This window comes from Cyprinus carpio, chromosome A11, assembly GCF_018340385.1.
Source record: "Cyprinus carpio isolate SPL01 chromosome A11, ASM1834038v1, whole genome shotgun sequence".
Taxonomy (NCBI): Eukaryota; Metazoa; Chordata; class Actinopteri; order Cypriniformes; family Cyprinidae; genus Cyprinus; species Cyprinus carpio.
The window spans coordinates 11193982-11219950 of NC_056582.1; the positions used below are offsets into that span (position 1 = coordinate 11193982).

General features: G+C 36.2%; 1 protein-coding gene across 2 annotated transcripts in view; it reads right to left on the bottom strand.

Annotated features, from left to right (window-relative positions):
* Window positions 1-24781, bottom strand: part of LOC109098489 (FYVE, RhoGEF and PH domain-containing protein 5-like) — a 38296-nt gene extending 13515 nt beyond the window's left edge. For both annotated transcript variants that reach the window (XM_042766224.1, XM_042766223.1), the window contains exons 1-7: window positions 23897-24781; window positions 19669-22352; window positions 13986-14103; window positions 11917-11975; window positions 11408-11438; window positions 5696-5844; window positions 5149-5305 (exon numbers count right to left, since the gene is read on the bottom strand). In XM_042766224.1, coding sequence (XP_042622158.1) covers window positions 5149-5305; window positions 5696-5844; window positions 11408-11438; window positions 11917-11975; window positions 13986-14103; window positions 19669-22280 — 3126 coding nt within the window. In that variant the 5' untranslated portion in view covers window positions 22281-22352; window positions 23897-24781. The remainder of the gene's footprint in view (window positions 1-5148; window positions 5306-5695; window positions 5845-11407; window positions 11439-11916; window positions 11976-13985; window positions 14104-19668; window positions 22353-23896) is intronic.
* Window positions 24782-25969: the final 1188 nt, after the last annotated feature.

Sequence of the window (25969 nt, forward strand, 5' to 3'; positions counted from 1 at the left end):
TCCATTATCTTTTTTCCATGATAGTTCTCTCAGTTTCCCTGTGTCTCTATCATAACCTCCCTGTCTTCATCATCATCATAATTCACATGTTCTATCCATCACATTCCTTATTTCTCTAAATAATTTTCACCCAAGGGTTAATAAGTGCAAAATTATGATGAAAATTTCTATTCAATTTAATTTAATTTATAAAATATTTAGCTGCATTTAATAAAGTAAAATCTTAATTATTCAAATATTCAGATATTAAATAAAATCACATATAAAATATTCTATATTTAAAATATTCAGTAAATTGATACAATTAAGTACAATTTCATAATGTATAAAGTATTCAGTAAATTGCACAATGAAGTATTACACAGAAAGGTACAAAATAGACTTGTTTAACATAAATACTGATACATTAAATATATTACAGAAACAAGTTAAAAAGTTAATGTTAATGCACATTATTTCATGTAATACCAAAATATGCAATCATATTAGATTACATTATGAAATGTGTTTATGATGTTATGTTAAGCATAAAGTTAATCTAAATTAGAAAGTCTACATTAAGCACTTTTATGTTTTGGTGTGAACGTAGCCTTTCTCTCTCTTCAGCTCTTAATATCTTGCACCTGTCCTCCATTATCTAATTACTTCCTCTCTGTACCGTTCCTTCACTGCAGTGAGCCTCATCCTGACCATAAAAGCCTGTCAGATTCCTGTGTTTAAGCACAACGTGGTCTCATTGTTAAAGGGAGTAGTACTAATGAACAGCCTCATACTGAATACTTGCACCAAACTGCAATCCAATTGACATTTGTGCTGAAGAAGTGGCCAGTCTTTGTGTTGTGTATGTGCGTAAGAGCAGATATTTGTTCGAGTTGGGACACAGCCAGGAGAGCGAACAGCGGCTCATGCCAGAGAACAGACAAGCTACACAAATCAGGCACTGGTCCGGCTGAAGCAGCGTCTGTGTGGACAGCTGATTTAATTATGGTTGTTTAAGAAGACTGCTTGGCTAATTAGCTTTTTTCCACCTCATTGCCTAAATGCCAGATCTGTGTCTATGTGTGTCAGTGTCTTGTTCTTGTCCTTTCCACCTGTACAGGGTAAGAGTAACACTGTGTACTAATAATACACATGCAAAGAAAGACCATGCCTGTTCATAGTGTATACATGATTTTGAATGCAAGAATGAATGAATGAATAAATATTTCTGAGTTAGTGTATATATATATATATATATATATACATATACATATACATATATACATATACATATACATATATGTATGTGTGTGTGTTTGTACTATATAGTCTTCAGCACAATTTACATATATATATATATATATATATTTTCCCTTGTCTCTCACTCTCTTTCAAAACAGCCAACCTTTGTCTTCTTCCTCCTTACACATTTTGCACACACACAGCCAGACACTTACACACACACGTTCATGGTGAAAACCGTCATAAACAGTGTAGCTGAACAGGGTTTAATCTTATCAGACCACAGTGGTGATCAGATCAGCTACTGTAGATACTTCATCTTTGTCATCAACCCAGCACGCACAGGCACGCACAAAATGAGATTACACAAGCTCAGCTCCAGAGAAGAGAATTTCTAATGCATCCTCTATCCTCAATGCATCCAGTACCCTTCATCAAAAAGCTCAAAAAGCTAGTATATTTGCTAATACAAAATCCCACATCATTGAAACCCATGTGGTAAAATCAACATTCATTTCCAAGTCTAAAGTACAGGATACATATAACAGATAGACAAATATATCTGGATGAATCTCATAAAAGCATGTCAAGGTCACGCTTCATCCAACAATAAAAAAAAAAAAAAAAAAAAAAATTAAATTAATTACTATTAAAAAAAAAAAAAAAATTAAAAAAAAAAAAAAAAAAAAAAATATTTTGTATACATTTTATATTTTTAGAAAACTCCTATACTTAGCAGGGATCCAGACTGTGAATAAATAGTCTGCTTGTGCACTGGTACGACCACCGCATTGTCTGACCTAAGAACAGGGTTATTTGGGAACCAATGCTGATATTGCAAAACTGTTACTGCACAGTGCAGGAGATACAGTGAGAAGTGTTTGAACTCACCGCAGAATGGCTTTGAGATCTAGTGAGAAGGATTCAAATGCTGCTCAGAATTATATCTGTTATAAACAGATCAAACAGCGCTGACATAGAAAACCAGAAGTAGTAACGATAACTATAACTATGGTGTTGTGGCAGAAATAGTCAAATGCTATCACATTATTCATTTCAGGGTTTGTACAACTTTTTGAGAGAGAAATTCAAGTACTTTTCATTGACTTTCAAGCATTTCAAGTATTACAACTATTGCCAGCACTTTATGATGATGATCCAATTTGAATGTTATTTTTTAATGGGATGACTAAAATATACTTTGTGGTAAACAAACTCTTGAATTAAAAAAAAAATGTTAAATCACCATGCTAACCAGTATGTGGCAGCAGAGGAGCACTTATTGGCTTATTAGTCATTCATTTCTACTTTTTTCTTTATATTTTGAAATTATAAAATCACTATTATAAAATATCAAATCATCAAGAAATCAGATTTTGTCAGAGTTTTGTTCTTTTTTTTGTGTATGAAGTAAGAAAAGTCACAAAGTGCCTTGAAAAACAAGCTTTTCTTCAATTTGCAACTGAATCACACATAAAGAGTATTCCTTTTATTATCACTGAAATTGTCAGTGAGTTTCGTATAATGCTATAGAAGAATAATGGTACATTTAATAAGAGTAGAATATAAACATTTTCTATATAAAAATTTGATTTTGCACGTCACTGTTGTTAATAAAAGTAAATTTTGTATGCTTCCCAACTCAAGCTCAGTGGTTTACTGTCAAATGTGTATTAACATGAAATAAAATAATGAACGAGTAATATTATTAGTAACTGCACTTATTAATGCAAAACGATAGTAATTTTATGATTAAATTAAATTATCTTTATTTTTAATATTCCCACATACTCCCGCACTACCAAATCTTTTTATTTTTAAATTATTTTTCTATAAATTAAGCATATTCCCCCAAGTTCTTATTACTGTAATACATCAGTCTGTTTTACTTGTGAGTTTTTTTTTCAATTCAATTTATTCTCAATGATTCTCATTAGATTACTGTAAAACAGCATATTATTTTTTTTAAAGTCAGTGCAATAAATACTTATTGCACATAAATACTTAATATATAAATACAATTTTAATATGAAGCGGTTTTTTACATTACAGATTATGACATTTTTATAATGAGGATTGGGGAAAAAATTTGCTTAAATGTCACTATTCAATGAAATTATAGCCCCTCATCTAGGCATAATTTCTTTAAACATAATTTGTTTTTCCTTTTTCGTTTGGGGTGAAATATGACCAAGACATATTCTTGACGAAGTGATCCAGTAACATTTCAACATTTAACATTTCTACAGAGCTGCAATGGTGGCATATACTGATAAAGTCAAGCGGTGTTTAAACTCCTGACTTGCCCACCTTCAGGCCCCGATCAATAAAACAACTGCATCTCCTCCCATTTAACGAGCCAAGAGAAGCATCACAGCACAGACTGGGTGAATAAAACAAGTCAGCGGTGGTTAGACAAATGGCTAGAAGGATAAGAGAAATGTAAGGAAAAGCCTGTCTTGTTGTAGAATTGTGTGTGTTTGCTTGGTGGTACACCGTTGAGAGTCAGCTCTATTGGTTTCATTAGTGCGGAGTGACCAGAGGCACCGAGTGATGCTCAGTACATACATCACCCAGTCAAAGCCTATAAGTGTTACTGCAGCCGTACTGACCTGGACTCACTGAGAGGACTGAGTGAGCACATTTCACACCCAGAAATGAATCGCATTGTGATGAAATGCTTTGTGAAGAACAATATGTGCTGTTATAAGCAGAAATTACATCTTAATCTTGTTTCATTACTCTGGGGTTATTTGAATCTTAAGCCTCTGCTATTGAAGCCATATGAAAAAACAGACCCATGGCAGGTTGTCACACATTATTAAAGATGCAATCCTTGATCTAAAAAATATAAAAAACGCCTCCTTAAGTTATTTCCCAAACCTGTGAGCATTTCACCAAGCTTAGTTTTTTAAGAAGAAATCTACCCACATTTTTACTTTTCAGTTTGTGCAGCTGAAGACAATCCCACAATTAAAGGACATTTAAAGGCTAAATCAGCCTTTCTTTTTCTTTTTCCTGATCTCTCCCTGCTATACATTGAGGGTCTAATTTTGAGTTTACCACCCAAGGAGGTTCTTCTGAATACAGATGCTCATGCATATTAATGAGCGAGGACAGCTGGCTTCTTGTCGTTGGTGATCCCGATCACCACTGAAATGTGTGGTCAATGACTCCACCAACCATCCTTCAATGAGCCTCTGTTGTAAATATGGCAGCTACAGTGAACTGATTATGTCCCTAATACCCTGCAGGTACCAAAACTGCAGCAGTTGAGGAAACCAGATTTTATGATTCTCAATACCAATTTCACAACGAAATTTAATATGTCTTTGAATAAACTATTTTAAAAGCAAAAATATGAATAAAATATTATTAAGCAACATTAACACATATAATGTTAATAAAATAAAACTATTATAAGTATATCAATATATTAACACATTACTGTTTTTGTTTAGAATTTTGTTTACATAAAAATACTATATAAACAATTATACATATATATCTTAAAATTATATAAATGCATTACATTAATAAATTATGTGAAATAATATGTATACAATCATAAAAAAATCAGACGGTGAATCTGAAATAAAATCTGGTACCACCAATACAAAAAAAAAGAAAAAAAAAGAAGTTTTTTTTCTCACAATTGTCAGATCTGCAAGATATAAAGTCTAAAAAAAGTCTGAATTCTGTTTTTTTTATTGCAATTCTGAGTTTGAATCATGCAATTCAGACTTTTTTTTTATAATTCTGAGTTTACATTTGCAAATGTACTTTTTTATTTCCACAGAATAAAAAATTTCAACTTTTTATATATCAATTCATTTTTCAGAATAATTTATTTTTCCAGATAATCAAATTGTGATCAATTCCCAAACAAACCACACAGAGGTCCCACATTTGCGTGTCAGAACTCACCTCAAATCGTTTTACCAGATCCTCGAAAGCTTTACTCTGTCTGCAGCTCTCCTCTAGCAGTGACATGCTGCGGTCATAGTCTGAGATGTAGGTCGCGAAGGAAGAAAACTCAGCCTGGCGCATTAATATGACATCAACCACTCTTGGACTGTCCTCCCTGAAGATGAATGAGAAACAACGAGAACTTTTCAGAGGGCAACCAAGGACACTCATGCTGGCATTATAATGGATTGTGCTACTGTAACATCAAATACTGTACTGCTATGAAAGAGATAAGAGTGCGTAATGTAATGTGGGCAAGAACATATCAGCTTGTCCATATTAGTATGTGGCTCAGGTCAGGTGGGGAGATGCATACAGTACAGTAGATGCAGAGTGCATGCATTAGCACCTTGTAAAGGATGCATGTTATATATAACACAAATAAGGACTTTTTATGGAATGACATGCTATAAAATGTGTGCATAAATGTGTTCATTTTGCAGCTGTTGATGTGCATTATTTCAGTGTGCATCAGTGTAATGTGCTTGAGTTTGTGTGTTCTCACCACTGTTTAATGCGGGTCTCCAGCTCACTGAGGATCTCACTGTGCAGGTGGTAGGCTTGAGGAAGGGTGCTCAGGATCTCGTCCAACTTCCCATTTTCTAACAGAAGTTCCTCATCATCTCCTGCTGACTCCACTGCCGCCCTGAAATCCTGGAAGAACATGGATTGGCATGAGGAATCATGAAATAATATAGTTCAACACTAAATGCTATGGTTTATTAAAGGAATAGTTCATCCAAAAATGAACATCTGCTGACAATTTACTTACCCTCGGGCCATTCAAGATGGTTCATAATTGTTATTCCATCAGAACAGATTTGGAGAAATTTAGCATTATATCACTCACCAGTGAATCCTCTGCAGTGAATGGGTGCCATCAGAATGAGAGTTCAAACAGCTGATAAAAGCATAAAAAGTAATTCACACAACACCAGTCCATCAATAATGTCTTGTGAAGTGAAAAGCTGCATGTTTATAATGAACAAATTCATCATCACACTGTTGCTTCAGGCTAAAATTATGAGTCCTCCATTCTTAACATTGATTTCTCCAGTTAAGAAGTCATCTCGTCTGATTCAGGAGAGAAATGTGCACTGATCAAGCACCATTTACAAGCCAAAACAGTTCACTGCAGAGAATCCACTGGTGAGCAAGTAATGCTAAATTTCTCCAAATCTGTACTGAAACTAACTCATTTATGTCTTGGATGGCCTGAGGGTGAGTACATTTTCAGGAAATTTTAAATTTTGGTGAACTATTAATTTAAATATTCTGTACTGTATGATGAGTTCAGCTGCCAATAAAAGCGTACTAGTGCCATAACTGATCATGTTTAAATCCATTCCACAGGATTCCACATTCCATTTTCAAAATCAGAATGTGCTTTATTTGCCGAGTGTGCACAAACACATGAGTAATTTGGAATGAAGCTCTAGATTCTTATATACATACACATATATCCAACAGGACAGTTAATAAATTAGTAAATTAATAAATAAGTTAATTTTAATAAAAAATGTACTGTAATATACATAACAAATGAGTAGTATTATGGTAAAAAAAAACTTACAGTAATATACATCTAGATTGAGTAAGCATAAAGCTTAATGAACAGATGTTCACATTAAGTATTGTATATACTTAATTTACTGTACAAAAATGTAGTTACAGTACATGATACATATTCTATAGCCTAACACCTGGGTTTAACATCATAAGGATATTGTTCTATAATAAAAGCAGTGGCTGTGCTAGCCATTCAAAGTGGTGATATACAGTAGTATTCATTGTTTATATTAATAATTAATGGCAAAAAAAAAATGCAAAGAACTATACCAACTTGACAAAGTGATCCAGGGTTCCGTGCAAATATATATATATATAAAAAAAAAACTGTACTTGTCCTGTCATCTGCCTGTGAATTGAACTCTGACCACATTCATCCCTCAGGATGAGCTTCCAGGCATAAGCTACTGAACTAAGCTAAAAGCAGACTGTGCACAAGCCTCCAGCTTTGACACAATTTTTGCCCACAATACCACCCGTCAAGGGATCATGTTATTAGTTTCTGCTGAATATATTTGTTTTGGCCATAACAGACATTTAAATGGAGCAGCCATGAGCTGACCTGTTCAGGGACCACTAGCCTGATGGCTAGATCCAGAGAGGATTTATTTACTTGACCTACTATACATACACGTCATGTACCTAATGAATCGCCTAAGGGGGTAAAATCCGCCCTGAAATGTCTTCACAGGCAAAGCCGTTAGGGTATGTGTATCCATTATGTGGAAAGTGATGACATAAAACAAAGTCTGACATGCATGCGCACACAGACCTGTAAGCAGTCATGCGGGGAGGAGGAATGCTGGAATTCCTTTCTGAGCTTCACAAATGAATCAATGCATATCGATCACAGCCGTGTCAGCATTTGTCAACGCCCTCATAAATAACTCAGAGCTGTTTTACAGTCCTCCTAGGTACTATGAAACTTGTTTCCTCCGATAGCATTTCAATAGCTGAAATTCCCTGACAAATTTCAAAATGTTCATTGCAATCAAAGTGCTTTGTTTTACAGTTGCCTTCTTAAGTCTCATTATAGTTTTATTACTTTCTAGAGTCAGATACATAAACCACGACACAGGAATGAACTGGCTGGTGGGAGATACTTGTATTCTTGTTTCCGTTTGTGCTTCTGCACGCTATTCACTTCTCGCTCAAGACCAAAAAAAATTAACCAAGCTGCAAATTCTCAAAAATCACATGCCTAGCGACCTGCATTAAAAGCATAACTTCCCATTAGGGACAGGTTCTGGAAATTCTTTGTATTTTTGTGTTATTCAATAACAAACAATGGAACAATAGAGCACATGTTTTGACCTGTAGCATTCTGATGGAGCACTCTGTTCCTTTCAGAGTACACAAAACAGAGAGAGAGACTGAGAGAGAAATAGACAAAAATATTTTTTTTAAAAAATATATATATATATATAAAAAAAAATATTGGGAAGAATGACAAGCCAAAAAACCCAGGAAAATATTTTTACTCAAATGTGTCTCTCCTAAAATTCGTAATGAGAAATAAAATATTTATACAACTGCTGACATAAAGTATGAGTATGTAGCTATAAAATATTGTAAATGTTTTTTTTTTTTTTTTTTTTAAGGACGTAACAAATTGATTATAAGAGACAAAGACAAAACATTGCAAAATATTTCTATTCCAAATAAACACTGTTCTTTTGAACTTCCAAGGAAAAGATGGATCTCCATTTGATCTAAATTTACTGTAATCTCACTGTAATTTACTGTAATCTCACAGTACCATCAAGTACATTTAAGATATGTATGCTAAACCTAAAAACTGTATAAATCCCCATACCACAGTGGGGAAGGAAACTCCCTTAAAGTCACCATTGACAGCAGCCGAACACTGACTTCATGATGTCATAGTGGACAAAGAATCAAGGTGACTCAGATCCTCCAGCTCATTATTATTCAGCACAGCACAGAGAGAGTGATTAATGACATCTTTATCTTTTCCACATATCCACTAATTGTAAAATGCAGTATAAATATTTATAGCACATCAATATCAAACTGAACATTCTCCCAAACGAAAGCTAGACATGAAATACAATTGCAGCAATGCTCTGATGTGCCTATTCATTTGGCTCCATTCACGATCCCTCCCATTATGCTGCTCAATGCAAATCTATGGCATTATGTACGAATAAGGGGAGCTATAATAACAGTTCTACAGTAATACAATACAGCATATGCATTCGAGGCACACAGGCATGTATATGATTAGCATTCTTTAGTCGTTAATATGACAGCGATTCTATTGACTATGGCTTATTTTATTCAAATGAGGCAATTAAAATGGTGAATATGAAGTATAGTAATTTACAAGAGGTGCACCGTATGAAGAACTCTAGTTCCCACTGGATTATGTTAAATTGCTCCTTCAGCCCCACCTTGACTTGATAATTGGGATACATCTTGTATAAATCATGAAAACAAAAGTGCTAAATCTGGTTACAAGGTTACAAACTAGATAAAAAAATAGGTTAAAAATATTTTACAGTCTAATCTATTCACAATCAACCAACAAAGACACACAAACACAAACACACAAAAAAACACAAACCAAAAACAAACCATTAGTAAAAAAACATAGAAAGACACTTGGCTGTCAGAGTGGGAGAGCTAATGAAAACAAATGATAACTTAAATTGGACACAGTACATGACAGAGCAATATTAAGTACAGTGTGAAGAAGCAATGAATTCAGACACACAGTAAAACTCTCCTTCTATCAGACATTGAAGTCTTCATTACACTGAGATATAAGCAAATGTCTCAATAAAAACCTTATACATCAGATATGTGATTTTTTTTAGCCTGGTTTGGTTTTATGAAGATTAAAAAAAAAGAGACTGGATGGATTTTTATCATTTTAAGATGGCTGTGTACACACAATTCCAATACACATTTCTGTCCAACAACCTTGTAAAAGTGGATTTTGCATAATAGGTGCCTTTTAATTTAACTTAATGTACTAACAAAACTGATATAAAATAAATAAAAGCTATATCGACCTGGTTCAGCAGAAAAAAATAAAGTCATACAGGTTATGAATGAGTTATGAATGATTACATATCCTTCATATTTGGGTGAACTATCCTTTAAAACCACTTAATATGTCTTAAAAAGATTGACTCTCGCAAAAAAAAAAAGGAGAAGGGAAGTCGAGTCAATTCACTCATATTGACAAGTTATTTGGGGTTTATTGCCAGAACTGATGTGTTTTTATGTTTAGAAGTGACAAGGCTCATGAGAAGATTCCCAAAACAAAAGCCTGGTGCGTAGGTATTGCGTCACTCACAGGCTGACTTTTTCAAGACAAGGTTGTCAAGGCCAGGAAGTCTCAGTTACTGAAACAACACGGATAACGGTTTGTAAAACCCCCACCCGTGTGTGTGTCTCTCAATGTGTGTAAACGTATGTATGTAAAGGTGCATTGTACATTTGTACATTTGTAATTGGTTGCCAAGACAGAAGACACAGGTAGTGACAGCAGCAGTAAAATACTAATTTGGGAGCCCTTTCACGGGAACTTTGCCTTTTTCATGAAATCAAATCTAGCTGTTTTACAAAAGTTGTGTCATTTTAAATCCATGAGTTTTACCCATGCACATATTACTATTGCTTAACACATCCGATTGCTTAAAATAGTAAGAGCATACCTCTCCTTAACAACATCATGACTAGGGGTATCATTCATGTCTGTAGATCCCTAAGTACTGTATGGGCAATGGTAATAACGTTGCTTGACTTAACAATCAAAACTAAATTAGGTTGCATTCATTTAACATAATTTCACTGGTCACAGTGCACAGCGGTCATCAAGAGCAAAACAGACGACCCACATACGAGCTGGTAGCACACTTACTGGCTGAGGACTGTTTTAATGTCTCTGTGAGGTGTATACATTGCCAGAATTGTGTGAGATGAGCTTATGGATTCAGTGGCTTTAATCTGCTTGTAACTTCCTCACAGAAGCAATGAGCCACAGAGGTCTTGGATAGACAAGACAAGTATATGTCTACACATTGCTAAACATAAACCTCTGTTATAAAGCCCCATGAGTGGTAAAAAGCCATAATTTTTTAATGTTTGCACAGATTTGTAACCGAATGCCTAATTTACACTACTGTTCAAAAGTCTGGGGTCAGTAAGATTTTTCATTATTTTTTAACAGAGGCTGCATTTACTTGAATAAGAATACAATAATAACAGTAATATTGTGAAATATTTTTTACAATTTACAATAACTGTTCCAATAACTACAATAGCTTTGATGTAATTTATTCTTGTCATGGCAAAACTGAATTTTCAGCAGTCATTTCTCCAGTCTTCAGTGTCATCAGATGATCTGAATGATCCTTCAGAAATCATTCTAATGTGCTGATTTGGTGCTCAAGAAACATTTCTCAGTATTATCACTGTTGAAAAAGGTTGCATTACTTAATACTTTTCTTTACTACTTTATTAATTGCTGAATTTTTTTATATTAGAAATCTTGCTGACTCCAAACTTTCAAAAGATAATATATGCAAAAAATCTTATCTATGACCACTGCAGTTCGACCACAATTATATTTTACAATTATAAGTTATACATTTGAATATTATAAAGATTTTCATACCTCCTGAAGAATCTTCAGAGCCTTCACATGTCTGTGGATTATTGAAAAGAGATGACATTACTGTTAGTAGAAAAATTAAAAAAACTAAAACTATTTGACTTGAACAAAAACATCTGTCCAATTCTGTAAAGCAGATATATCCCTGATCATTCAAGTGATGCCAACATTTCGACAGCCAATTTATGAAGCCAGTTGAGATACATAATAAATACATTTGAAGGGCTCAGGGAAAAAAGCAGCCTTGAGTAGATACTGGATCACATTTAATAAATGTACTGTACAGACTTAATGACTCATTGAGTCACTGCTGAAATGCAATATCTTAAGGCAGACAGTCCAGTAATAGGCTGTCAGTTTGAGTATCAGAGGAGCTGTTGAGTGAATAAGAATAGACAGTGATAAAGATGTGGACAGAGCCTGGATAAAGAAGATCCCCAAAGGACATCACATGAAAAACAATTGGCCTGTACTTGGAATGTGTTTAAATCCAGACAGAGACAAACACTCACTCTCTTTCTGAGTCCATCAGGTCTTTGGCAACATAGTAGGCTCTGGATTGGCCATCGATCTGCGAGTGACAGAAAAGAAAGCCATGAGAGATAAATGAAGAAACCTAGTGTTCAAAGAGTTCAAGTACACATAGTTCAGTTACAGCACATGGTAAAGAGAAATATATAGATGATATGTATACAAATTAGTGCTGTCAAAATTAGCGCATTAACACATGAGATTCATTTCTTCAGTTTAACACATTAAACAATTATTAAAGATACAAAGTTTCTACATTCATTTGAAAACTCAATGTGAAATTATTACAATATAAAAGTTTATTTAAAAGCTTTAATGTTAGGTGGGATTCAGAAAAATGTACAATTAATTAGTTAATTTTTTAATCGATTGACAACACTAATAAAAATATTGATAGATATACAGATGAAGACAGAGAGAGAGGGGAATTGATGTTCTGATCTAATTTCTCATACAATCCTGTCAAAAGAAGACTGATTATTTCATTAAAGCACAACGCAAATGGGAAAGCTTTCCTGGACGTGCCGCTTTAAGCACAGATGCATTATGGATGAGGCGCTGTGTTCATGGCAAGCACAAATCCACCATTGATTTGCAAGCTAACCACAGCTGTCTGAACCCAAGTGTTACTACTGAATGGCCGTGTTTAGGAGAAAATGACTGCATTACTGGTACTTCACTGCTAATACTGTGTATAACATATTCATGTTTAGATTTTTAAAAAGTCGTTAATATCTGTGCTAGGGTCACTTTTATGCATGTAAAAATCCATAATAATGAAAAACAATTACAGTGCAGCTGGCTTTTTTCCAGCTTGTTGCTGTGCTGAAATGAGGCTGGGGTAGGTTACTCCCAGATATTCTTTTCTTTTTAAAAACGGAGAAAACAACGAAGCAGGCGTCACAAGGCCGGGGCCATGCCTGATATTACAGTGGCAGAGGAAAGGGGTGGGGTCCGCCTCTCACTCCAGGACTGAACTGACTGCCAGGAGACGTATGAACCTGGATCTCACAAAAATTGCACACACAGGGAATTCCAGTTCAACAGGGAGGGTCCTTGTTTTTATCTACTTTAGTATGCAAAGCTGTCATTACTTGGGTAACACAGGGGTTTGAGTTTTTGTAATCAGTGACCCACAAAAATGATGATTTAAAGTCTTCTTAAAGAAACAGTCGAGCGACAGATAAGGACAGCAGAGTTTGTAAGTGTTTGTGCCTCGTTTTCTCATTAGACTACTGCATGATCGTCGTTGCTAGGGAAACTTTGCTTTAATACTTTAAAAGAAATACCTTTCTTTTCTTGTCTATCATATTCAAAAAAAAAGAGACTTGTCATAGCACTTGTATACCGTTGTTGTTCTCTCGTTGATCTGATTGTTTCTACTGTTCTCATTTGTAAGTCGCTTTGGATAAAAGCATCTGCTAAATGATTAAATGTAAATGTAAATATAAATGTTCTTAATAGCTAAATACATTAAAAAGTATAAAGATCCATTTATATTGTGAAAACAGATTTTTGTTTATACATTTTTTTATTATATTGCATAATATTTATATTGTATTAGGTTTTAAAAGTACTGTACTGTAAGTACTGTATTGTAAATTATTCTGGAAAAAATAAATGCTGAAGTATGTTTTACTGAAAATTATTTTACTGAAATATTTTTTTTATTATTCTGTTCTGCTCATTGAGGCTGCATTTATTTGATTAAAATGACAGTAAAAACAGTAATATAATAAAATAATTAATATATTTTCAAATGCATCATTTTTCCTGTTATTGCAAAGCTGAATTTTCATCAGCCATTACTCCAGTCTTCAGTGTCACATCATCATTCAGAAATTATTCTAAGCTGATTTTTCACTCAAAAACAAAAAACAAAAAACAGTTGTGCTGCTTAATGTTTTTCATGATTGTTTGATGATTAGAAATTTCAAAAGAACAGCATTTATTTCAAATAACATCTTTTATAACAAATTTAATGCAGCTTATTTTTGCAAGCACTGACATTAGAATATTTGCAATAGATAATATAAAACTGATAACTGACCTGTCGGTCATGGCAGTGGTCTCCACAACCATCCTCTTCCTCAGATGTGCGTCCATGGTCTTCCTCATTGGACACAGTGGCAGACACAGGACAAACAGGGAATGGCTCAGTGTAGGCACTGTGAATGGATAAAAACACGAAAGAAATGTTAAATGCAATATGATCACTATGGGTTACTTGTAGTACTCACAGGCTTTCAGAAAAGAGCCCAGAGGAGAAACTAAACCATTATGATCAGAACGCTGCATGTGGCAAAAATTGCAAATTAGCCAATCTCTCCAAATCAAAACCAACGGAACAAATCATCTCAAAACACAATGTTTTGTATTAGAGGGCACTTTGGTGTCCAGCCAGGCAACAAATGCCCCCTCTTCATTTAAACAAGACCTGGTGAAAATAATTCCCCCCTGCTCCTCCTTACAGCAGTTACATGGATGGCTGGGGCCAGATTGTGAGGACATTTACGGTTGGGCATGAAGGGCTGGCTTGGTGATCCTGTGGTGAGTACTAAAACTGAAGAAAAAAAAAAAACCATTCCGAGGATATGCAAATATGTACATAATGAAGATGCTCATATACTGAGGAGAGAACATTCAGATGCACATGAGGAAAACTTTTAGTGCATTTGTACTTATCTAAAGGCATTAGCAAGCAACTCCTCTGACTTTTGCATAAAAAAATAATTGTTGAACATAATGAAATTTAAAAGCATGTAAAGTTAGTGTGCATGCATATTGTCAATGTACAAAAGATTTAGAGGTGCCCAGCTGCATGTCATACTTCTCAAGGATACTGTACACTGCACACACAAAATATCTGATGTTGGAAGTGGAAATTGCTCATTGCTCATAGCCAGCTGAACTGGGAGAGCTAAGGTGACAGTTCATTTAGAGGCCCCAGATGAAGCATATATGAGCCTTCTGGTAGGACGTCACAACAATCTTCAGTGATCTCACCAGCTGAGGACTTAATTTTCAGTGAAAGCAGAACAAGAGTTAGCATAAGACAAAACACCTTTCAAATGAATTCAAACTGAAATTGCCCATATGTAGCTCTCCAGAATCAAATAAAACTGAGATATATTTATTTACATATCTGTATTACAGACTGGTAATTGATTTACAAATTTTGCACTGTCACAACACAACAATAAAATAATACAACAAAATAATCTTATATATAAAAATAGTAAAATAAGAAATACATAAAACAATATAATTAAATAAATATTACAAAGAAAAAGTATAATAAAAAAAAAAATAAAAAAAAAATTAACAAAAAAAGCATTGGAAACTTAAAAAAAAAAGTTTGTGTAAAAATATGCATCAATCCTACATAATCTCTCCATCTGCAAAAAGTGACAATTTACACAATCCTCCTCCTGACTCTTCACCATTACCATTTATGAGAAGCAATTATGGAGTAAAGTACTTCTCTAAGCTGTTTGCTTTAAGGTACCCTAAATTTGCTGCAGAAAATTACTGAGACTGCAATGATTTCCTATAACACACCTATATGTCATACTGCCTGATGCTTTCCTGAGGCTTGTTATATGTAATTCAATTGATTTAAACTCTTGATAATAAAATACACATTAGAAACCCCAGTGTTTCTCTGTCTGAATCTGTGTAATAGTGCTGTCATAGAAGATAAGCATCACTGAGATGACTTCATTACCAGACTTCATTTAACAAAATGTATTTGAATGCAGATGAGGAGAGAGTGACGAGCAGCACGTGTGTTAGCTGAAGCGAGAGATGCATATTCCTGCTTGGTTTTAGTTTGGTGGGTCTAAGATTTAGAACAGATCAAAAAGGGTTTAATTTAATTTCTAAATGGGATTGTTGTTTATCTAGTCATCTGAGAACCATTTAATTTATCTTTTATGGTAAATATGGCTTTTAAAATCATTACATTCAATTCAGATGATCTGCTTTCTGACAAATATGTGTACATATTTATACTGAAAATATTATTCAAGTCAAACACTGGCCCCAGCCTTTACTGTAATATTAGAAAGACATGGAGAAAGCTGGGAACAATGACAACAACAACATCTTTGTGGTAGCCTTGCTTTCCTGACTGCCACACCTCGCCTTGTTGTTTGGGTCACAGGGGAGTCTGGGAGATCGGTATTGCCTGTCTCCACCCCATCCCACTGACCCTGTCCCCTCGCCCTGGTCCTGCATTTCCTGTAAACAGCAGTGTGGAGGCTCGTTGGATGGGTGTGTCCTCTCTTGAGATAACCTGGCAATGACCCCACACCCAACTTCACCAGCACCAAAATGCAAAAGAAAATACCAGGCCAGACCCACACCCAACTTTGTGAGCATCAAAATGCAAAAGTCATTCAGAACACATATGAAAAGATGTGTTTCTTTTCTTATCCTCCAACTCACACACTGGTGAGTAAAATAATTTTTTAGCCAATGGTTAATATTAGACATCATTTAGTCGCCCAGAGTGAAGATTTAGTCGCATATGCGAGTGATTTACTCACAATGTAGAGGGTTGATATAGGGGGTTTGACAGTCAATATTAATCATGATGGATGCTATTGATAACTATTAACAGCCCACTATTATGCTAAAGGACTTTCACATCTTTCCTCAGTCATACCCTCACACTACCCACTGTCCTTTGGGATCAGTACAAGGACACCTTAAAATAAAATGTAACCCGTTTCTCTTGTGACAATGCCACATAAGGGACACTGTATGTACCACTCTGTATATAACTGTATATTATATATGTTTTCTTGTCCATTTTACTCCTCTTAAAAATGTGTGTGTTTGTCTTTAAGAACTTAGACTATATCTTTCATGTGAGCAATCACATGACAGGTAGTAGGAAGTAGCCTCTCACTATAAAAGTAGCAGTATGGCCTAAGATGGCTGCCTAATATTTCTTTAAAGGGGTCATATGATACTATTTAAATTTTTCCTTTCTCTTTGGAGTGTTACAAGCTCTTGGTGCATAAGGAAGATCTGTAAAGTTGGAAAGACTAAAGTCTCAAATCCAAAGAGATATTTTTTGTAAAAGTCAAGAGTCGACCACACCGCCCTAAAATGGCTCGTTCTAACACACCACCACATCTATGTGTCACTATGTGGAAAGATTTGCATAACACCGCCTAAATGTTTACGCAAAGAAAGAAGGCGTAACTTTTATTCTCACTGTAATATTGTTGTTGCCGCTGCCGCCATTTTGTGGAAATGCTGTGTGTTTCGTTGTGAAAGCGAAACTACTTTGTTTGGCCTTCCAAAAGAGGACAATATTCGCTTGAAAATGGAAATGGGTCCAAGCAATCAAGAGTACATGAAATATTGTTACTTGCCAACCAGGACGCATATTTTGCACTTACACTTTGGATTATCAAATTTACTGGATTGTATATACACGGGTGGACACTTTGGAGTCTGGACTATTACACACTGACCATTCTGGATGTGTACCGTGTTGTTTTAGTTCTGTGTCTTGGTTTTGTGTAAATACAATTCTGTTGTTTTATATCTGCCATCTTATTGTCTTTTATCTGCTCACTCAACATTTAAAATTTTGAAACAATTCATTTTTAAACTGTGTAGCCTCAGCCGATAGGACCGAGTGTTACACTCTAATTGGCTTAGGCATGAAAAAAATATTCTTTTTTTTATGCACCTGCAATCAATCACCTTCCTGTCATTGTGTCTCCATCCACCAAAGTGGCAATGTCAATTTTTCTCTGCAAGCATTCAAAACACAACAAACGAAAACAGACAGAACATCAGCAGTGACGGAGGATTCTCTTGGGACGCAGAGCAACTAATGGTGCAGGCACATAGGCCCATTTGCAAACATGCAATGCTGTTAGATTGCACAGCAACACAATGAGTCAATAATGTCACCAGAAAAAAGCTCCCTGGCTCCCATATTATCTTCTGAATAATAGAGGATGCTCAAAAGTGTGCCACATTAACACTGTGTCCAAGACTAACACCCAAATGCAGAATGTATTCACACTTTCCCCAGCACTCAAGAATAAATCAATAACAATTTACTGGGAAAAGCTAAAAACAATGTATGGTTATGTAAAGGATATTATGGACATTCACACCAAGTGTGAATTTTAACCACAAATATCTGGTCGTTTTCCATGGGAAAAAATCCTATGAACATAATCCTATGAATTCTGTTCTTATTGTGATATTTTTTATATCAAGCTATTACTTCATTTTACTTCTAGCAATCGATTTTACTTTGCATTAAAGCATGAAATCTGTACTGAGCTTTATTTTAGAAAAGTAAATCTATAATGATTAATGTATGCATAATCTATACAATTTAAATCTAAAGAATGTGAATATATGAAGTCAATTGAGTTGCATATAGAAACAAGTTTTTTCACAGCCAATAAAAAATGCGATTTCTTCCCATTCTGAATAAAATTATGAAAAACACATTTTTTCCCCACGAAAAACTATATAGAATGAGTGATAAACAATGGAAAGACTAATAACAATATAAGCCATTCTGGAACTTTCCCTTGTGTTTCTCTGAAAATCTGATTAAAAAGCTACCTAGAGGCCACTTGAAGAAGTCAGAGTCTTTGACTACACTGGAGGTAATCGAGCAGAGGTTTCTAATGATGACTCTAGGGTGGTAAAGTGAGAGTAGAGCGTGTCATACACTCAAAAGAAGGTCAGAAAGTCATCTGTCTTTAAACCTCTGTAAATCCTCAAATCTCCCTTAAGCCAAATAAAAGAAACACATTTGGGGAATTTGGTTTAATAACACTACATGCTATTAAAATGCTCACCCAGAGGACAGAAATCTCTTACTGGTTTTCTCATCTATTCCCCTCCACTCAGCTGCATCAGGCTGTGAGAGCATTGCAATAAAGGTGAAAAATAGCCCTAGTGTTTAATCCACTTTTTTCCAATACTATTTGTATCACTAAACAATTGCATTAAATTCTTTTTCACACAGATAAGGTACTCCAATAAATGTACCGTCAAATCCTGCAAATGGGAAAATCAGATAAGCTACCCTGCAAGCATAGTCCGCAGGCTCCACAGGCTGCCCCACTACCACATGCACAACACAGCACCTACAGCGTAAGTGTTTGGCATGTCAGCTTGCATCATTATACACTACTTTATACAACAATTAGTGGCTTTCCAGCCAGTTGATCTTGCTTTGGCTTTGTTTGCAACTATTTTTGATTGGAAAACTGGCCCATAATGCGTCTGAAATTTTGAGTTGTTTACAATTAACTTTTGCATAGAACTATTGCATAAAAGCAATATCACTTTGTATGTGCACCTACCTGTAGCTCTCCAGTATTTCACGATATAGTCTAGAATCTCCGTAATACTTTAAGTCTTGTTTATTCAGCCAGGAAGATTACAGAAAGTGTTCTGAGACAGAGAGAGGTGCAAGCTGAGCTATCAAAGTGGCCAAACACTTGCCTAATTTCCTGTTAACATTGTTTTGGCCAGCACTTCCTCCAGACTTGGGTGATGGTACTGCTGAGTTCAGAGGAAGGGGTTTCAGCATTCAAAATATAACTCTGTAGACAATCTTATGCTACAGACTGATGATTTAAACAGAAATAAGTCTAATATATTCAGATCCCTTTTAGCATTTTTACAATGTGGAAAAAAAATCATTTTAAAGTATGTTTTTAAAAACTTGACCATACCTTACAGGCTCTTGCTCTTGAGTGGTGGGTTTGTTTTCTATTCCTACAAAGCTATTCATGTCCACATAGCCGTCGTTCTCATTGGAAGTTGCTGTTGTCCAATTGTGGTCATCGAAGAACTCTGTAATAGTGACTGCCCGAGTGGGTCGTCCATGTGGAATCTGGATATTTTCATAGTCTGAGCTTATTGCAGGAATGTTTTCATAATCAGAAGTATCTGCACTTGGGAAGGAGATGGAGCGTGGTTTAGTGAGGGGTAGGGGCATGAAGGGGGGCCGAGAGCGTTCCTCAAAAGACTCCACCCTGGCTATACCCCTGTTGCTAAAACTCTTAGGTGCACCTTGCCTTCTTTGCCTCTCTTTGTAAAGCAGAAATGTGGTGGGTATTTCTGTGTTACGCTGTGGATTTCCCACACGGGACTGAAGCTGTGGGGAGCCACTTGTACTCCTTCGATCAAGCTCCAGCACCCGAACTGGCCCATGGTGACTAGATTCAGACGATGACCTGGAGGAGCGGACACTACCATCTCCACGGGCTTTGCTTTCTGATTTTTTCTTAAATTTTAAGGCCAAGAAACGTTTAAATGAAGTATTTTTCTTTTTGGAGCTGTCAGGAGATTCATGTTGGATTAGAAGTGATGGAGAGCTTTTGGTCACAGGCTTCTTAGTTATGTAAGCTAACTCAAAGGGTGGTGGGATATCAACTAGAGATGTAGGTGTCGACACGCCACTGGAGGACTGGTGACTTCTTTGAGAAAAGCTTCCAGAGGAAGTAATCACACAAGGCAAAGAAAGTGTGTCATCTTTTTTTTTAAATCTGCATTCCTCTCTAGGAGATTTCTCACCCTCAAAGTGCCCTGAGAATGGCAAATCTCTGCCCTCAACAGAAAGCAACCGAGGAGAAAGAAGAAAGTGCCTTGGCTTCAAACCAGTAATTTGGTTTGCCTCTGTTTCATCTGAAAGCTTGGGATGTGGAACTCCATTCTGGTCCAAGGCCACAGTGTAGTAGTCGTGAGACTGGTACTCGGTGCCCGTCTCTTCAGGCACAGTCTCAGGAACATATCCAGGTACTTTCCCAGAGAGCGAGCGAGATCTCGTCACAATGCTCTTCCTGTCCAGAGAGATAAAATTCTCGCCCTCAGAGTCGAAGCCAGCCTCCTCGTAAATGTGTTCGTCACTTTCCGTGTCTGAGTCCTCAAAGAAAGGCACAATATGACAGTCCAGCTCTTCGATGTCCTCTTCAAACGCTTCTGTGGTGTGGGCAAAAACTATGCGGTTTGTAAGTTCTGGAGTTCTGCCCATATCCAAGTCGGCAGGAACAGTAATGTTGCAAAGTCTGAGACGTGGCTGGCAACTATTCCTCTGACTTAAGAGAGCTTGACCCCTTCTTATTGATCGTTCTCTTATACTTTTGCCCCTGGTTTTCCTCTCCATGTTTATTGGCTCATCTTCATCTCCTATCTCGACATAATCTTCAGATGACACACACTCCACTTGCTGATCTTCACCATTGTTGTCTTTGATATCAGAATAGTCATCCACTTCTTCATTTTTTGCCATCTCTTGACCCTCAGAAGCAGGTTGAGAGACATCATTTTCTAATTTTGCCTGTTCCTTCTCTAACTCTGCCACATCATCTGATGATACGTAGTAAGGCTCTTGGTTTGACGTTCCCTCTGTTGTGATCTCAGAGTCCATTGGTTTCTCATTGCTGGACTCATCATCAGTGCATCTTGTTTCTGGATCACTTGGCACAACCTCTATGACAGAGTAGGGCTCAAATGCATCTTCTGTCTCCTCTGCAAACCTGAAACGTCCAGATGGGTCTTTGGTAGCACGTTCAGCCTGCCAAGTACTGTTGTCATCCAGTGTGCCAATGACATCATAAGGGTATTCCTCACATAGTGAGGGCTGACTACAGGTTGTAGCCTTTGAAGAAAGTCCAGTCTCATCTTCTTGTGTCTCATGAACACATTTTACATTTGCTTTAGTGTCCTCTTCATGCTGATTATTGGCACAATAACAACTGTCTGATGGTGGTTCCGCAAACTCCTCATACAGACGTTGAGATTCACTTGCAGGCTGATCTATATTTAGTGTCTCATTCTCAGCAAATGCACAGGTGTCCTCAAGTACATTATAAGCATATTCCACATTCTCAGGTGGCTTGATATCATCAGTGTTTTTGCTGTGGTCCTCATCTGCTATATCAAAAATTTCATCGACCACTTCCGATAAATCTGAAGAGGCTGTATGCTGTACTTCAGTAGCTTGATGAATTTTACCTTCATCCTCTCCCATGGTTTCATCCACAGCCATTTGTAATTCTTCCTCTATTTCATTATAGCAACTTGTGTCATGGTTAGTGTCATAATTTACAATAAACTCTTTGTCAGATAAGTTGTTTTCCACGTCATCATCTGTACAGTTTTCTCTGGAAGCATCTGATTCATCCTGTGTGACATCTGATTCGTTATCCTGATTCAGCTCCAGTCTGTCAGAGGATGTAATGTCCCCATTGCCCACAACGCTTTGGCTCACCTCAGAGGCTAGCCTTGGTTTTGGTGCCACAGGAGGTTTAGGACCTCGGGTGGAGGGACAAGGCCTTGACATCAGGGTGGAGCACACAGTTTTAGTCAAATTGCTTTGTCTTTGGTTGATAAGTTTGGAATTGCTTCTAAAAATCTGCAAACAGAAAGAGTGAAGAAAATTACATTTTGATGTTGAATTGGATATCCTTGCCCTTGCTCTAGAAACAAGTGAAATAATCTACAAACTGACTGACAACATGCCATTATGAGCATTATGAGATTGATTGTTCTACATTGACCATTTGATTGATGAACTGCAACCTCTGAACTTAGAGCATAATGAAGTGATTATATGTTCAATCCATTCACACTGTACAGCATTTTCACAACCGTAAATATATATATATATATATATATATATATATATATATAGCATATATATATATATATATATATATATATATAATATATATAATAGCAAATAATGGAAATAATAGCAACTAATAAAATCCCATCCATTGATTTTAAAGTGCATCTTCTCAAAAAGGGTTAACCTGAAGGTCATTTTTGGTGAAACACACCCTTTCTGTTAACAAAACTCATACAACCCTTGTCTTTTCCTGTTATTTGCTACCTGCCTTGACGCACGTCCTATTAAACTCACCATGCACTTGGTGCTCACCCTGCTAAGATGTTGTTTCCTGACACAACTAATTAACTATTCCAGCAGACTCTCTTGGAAGGACTGCGGACAGGAAGTGCAAAGGGGAAGGACATTAACAGTGCACCCTCTCTCCTCCATAAACCCCCCTCCCCATTTTTTTTCTACAAGAGCGCAGTTTTGCACAACACAAATACACTTCCTTCTCGTCAGTCTTCCCATGATTCACTGTCCAGTGATAAATCCCACCCCTCTCAACCCCCCAGACTGGGTTTTTCTTTTCTTTTTTTTCCCTTTTTTGGCTGAAAAGGTCATTTCAGTGTGTTAAAGAACAATAAAAAAGAGAAACATTAACATCCCAACTAAGGTCCCCTTGGCAAAATAACAGGATATGAATTATGCAACAAGAATTCACTTAAAACAAATGGTTAAACACAATGGGAGGACTAAAGGGAGAAACAAACTCTTCACTGTGCGAAGCCATCAGTACATGATCTCAGATTTGGGCTGTAAAGTGCTTTGCTAATTTAGTCCTACCACTACCAGCTGAAAGTGAACAGGATAAACAATTCACATAAATGAAGAGCATCTCTCTCTCTCGCTCTCTCTACATACATACATACACACATACTGTATGTGTATGTGTGTGTGTGTGAATATATATATATATATATATATATATATATATATATATATATATATATATATATATATATATATATATATATACGTATCCATGTGTGTTATTCAATTAAGAAATAAAGAGGAAAAAAATAAGTGAATACAGTTTCACTATAGTCATTCTGTGGAGAACTAAAATGAAATTTTCTATATTTCTATAAAAGGGACAGCCACCGTCAAAACTGTGTCATTGTAAATGATAAAAACAGTTACTTCCCATGTCAAACTTTTTTTTCACTATTATGTATGCATTCAAAAAATACCCTGTAATACCGCGGACAGTACTGGCTGTTGACTATTAAGTCACATAATTTAACAGTACTGAAAAGTTTACTCTGAATTAGTTGGTTTCATACCCGCGTTCATTGTCGGATGTCATCCACCATGGCATCTGATATATTTCCACATTATTCCTTGATATTCTGCCGAAGCAACTATATATCCAGAGGTGCCGTGAACTTACTCCAATGACATTTGTCATAAAGCATGAGAAGTAAGCAATAAACACTTCATTACTTATTCGACGGCGTGCTTCCAAAAAATATCAGTTTTGTTAGAGACTGTTGCAGCAGGTCTCTTCAGAACCGCGCGCTTCCCGGCTGAAGGAATGAGAGAGATGCGCGCGCGCTCCGATCTGCGCGTGGAGACTGAAGACTGAAGGTGTTTTCCGCGCGCTTCCTGGGGAGGTACAGCGAGTCTCCCTCACAGTAATACAAGGATCGATTGCCGAACCCACGGAGAAAAACATCTAAAGCCAATAACCATCAGCGGCGTACGGCACTTTCCCGAACAGCTGCTCCATTGCTGTCACTGGTAAAGTAATAATAATAACTCGACATTTCTAATCAAATTCTGTTTGTATCACCACATTGCCATTCCATTTAGATCCATAGCCTAGAAATGATGGCTTAAATCATTAAGTAAGATAATAATAATAAAAAAAAAAAAAAAAAAAAATGCAGAAATTTTAAAAACAAATGTTCCTGAAAACAGGTTCTAAATCAGTTTCTCTAAATGCCTTTGGCCAGGCTTCCTTTCTGCTCATCTGTTGCCTGATTGGAGGAAAGCAGCTCTTTAAAAACCTCTCTTCATAACAGGAAACTGCTATCCCTCTTTCCTGCACAACAGGCAACAAATGAACAAAGGTGCTGCTGTTAACTCTACTGGGGAATTACTGCATTCAAGATTTAGACTGTATTTTTCCTAATGGAACTCCACACTGATAGGAGACCACTAATTCAATGAGTATTTTTAGATGAAAACAGTTCTTATAAATAATCCAAACAGGGGACGCCCAGGGGAAGCACCAGTTTTTTTGAGGGCCTGCCAGTGATAGTCCTGACTCGGCTGGTGCCCTATGCAAGATAATACATTAACAAAGAGAAAAAAAAGAAAAAAAAAACCATAGCTATAATAATAATAATAATAATAAATATTATTATTATTATACACAAAGCATAATTGCAATTGACCTTGACAGCCAATGATCATCATGCATTTTTTATTTGAAGCAAATTGTCAGCAAAATGGAATGACTTGACTGGACTAAATAAATGTAGATATGTAAATGGATCATTTTTGTCACAGCTTTTTGGACAAACACTTCTCTCCTACAAAATTCATGCAATTTAATGATCAAAATACAATTTTGTGTGGACTTTTGTGTGGATGTTGCCTTCAAAATTCATAAAATAAGCCTGACACTGACACCTGAAACTCAAAATCAGTAGAAACAATGAAATTAAATCAAATTACATTCCGCAGAATTAAAATGATGGGAATAAAAAAAGTCAGCTGTGGTCTATAGTGTAAATATTACTGTGTTAATTCTACTTTCATAGCCTCCCTTTATGCCAACATGTCCATGCAGACAGATCTACAGCATATAGGCTATCCACCAAATCAGATATTCTCTGAAAGATCCTTTGTTGAAGCCTAATGAACACTGAAAAAGACTAGATAACCCCCAGCTGAGCCGCTGCAGCGATGTGCAAGGGCAGACAACGGTCCTGAAACTCAGGAGAGAAAACTGTCAGCCACCTGGGGCTCCATGTTGACAGCTTATATCACAAGCCAAATCCTCAAAACATTAGGTGGCAGACTCCATAGGATGCATTATGTACAGTATCTCACAGAAGTGAGTACACCCCTCACATTTTTGTAAATATTTTATTATATCTTTTCATGTGACAACACTGAAGAAATGACACTTTGCTACAATGTAAAGCAGTGAGTGTACAGCTTGTATAACAGTGTAAATTTGCTGTCACCTCAAAATAACTTAATACACAGCCATTAATGTCTAAACCGCTGGCCACAAAAGTGAGTACACCCCTAAGTGAAAATGACCAAATTGGGCCCAATTAGCCATTTTCTCTCCCCGGTGTCATGTGACTCGTTAGTATTACAAGGTCTCAGGTGTGAATGGG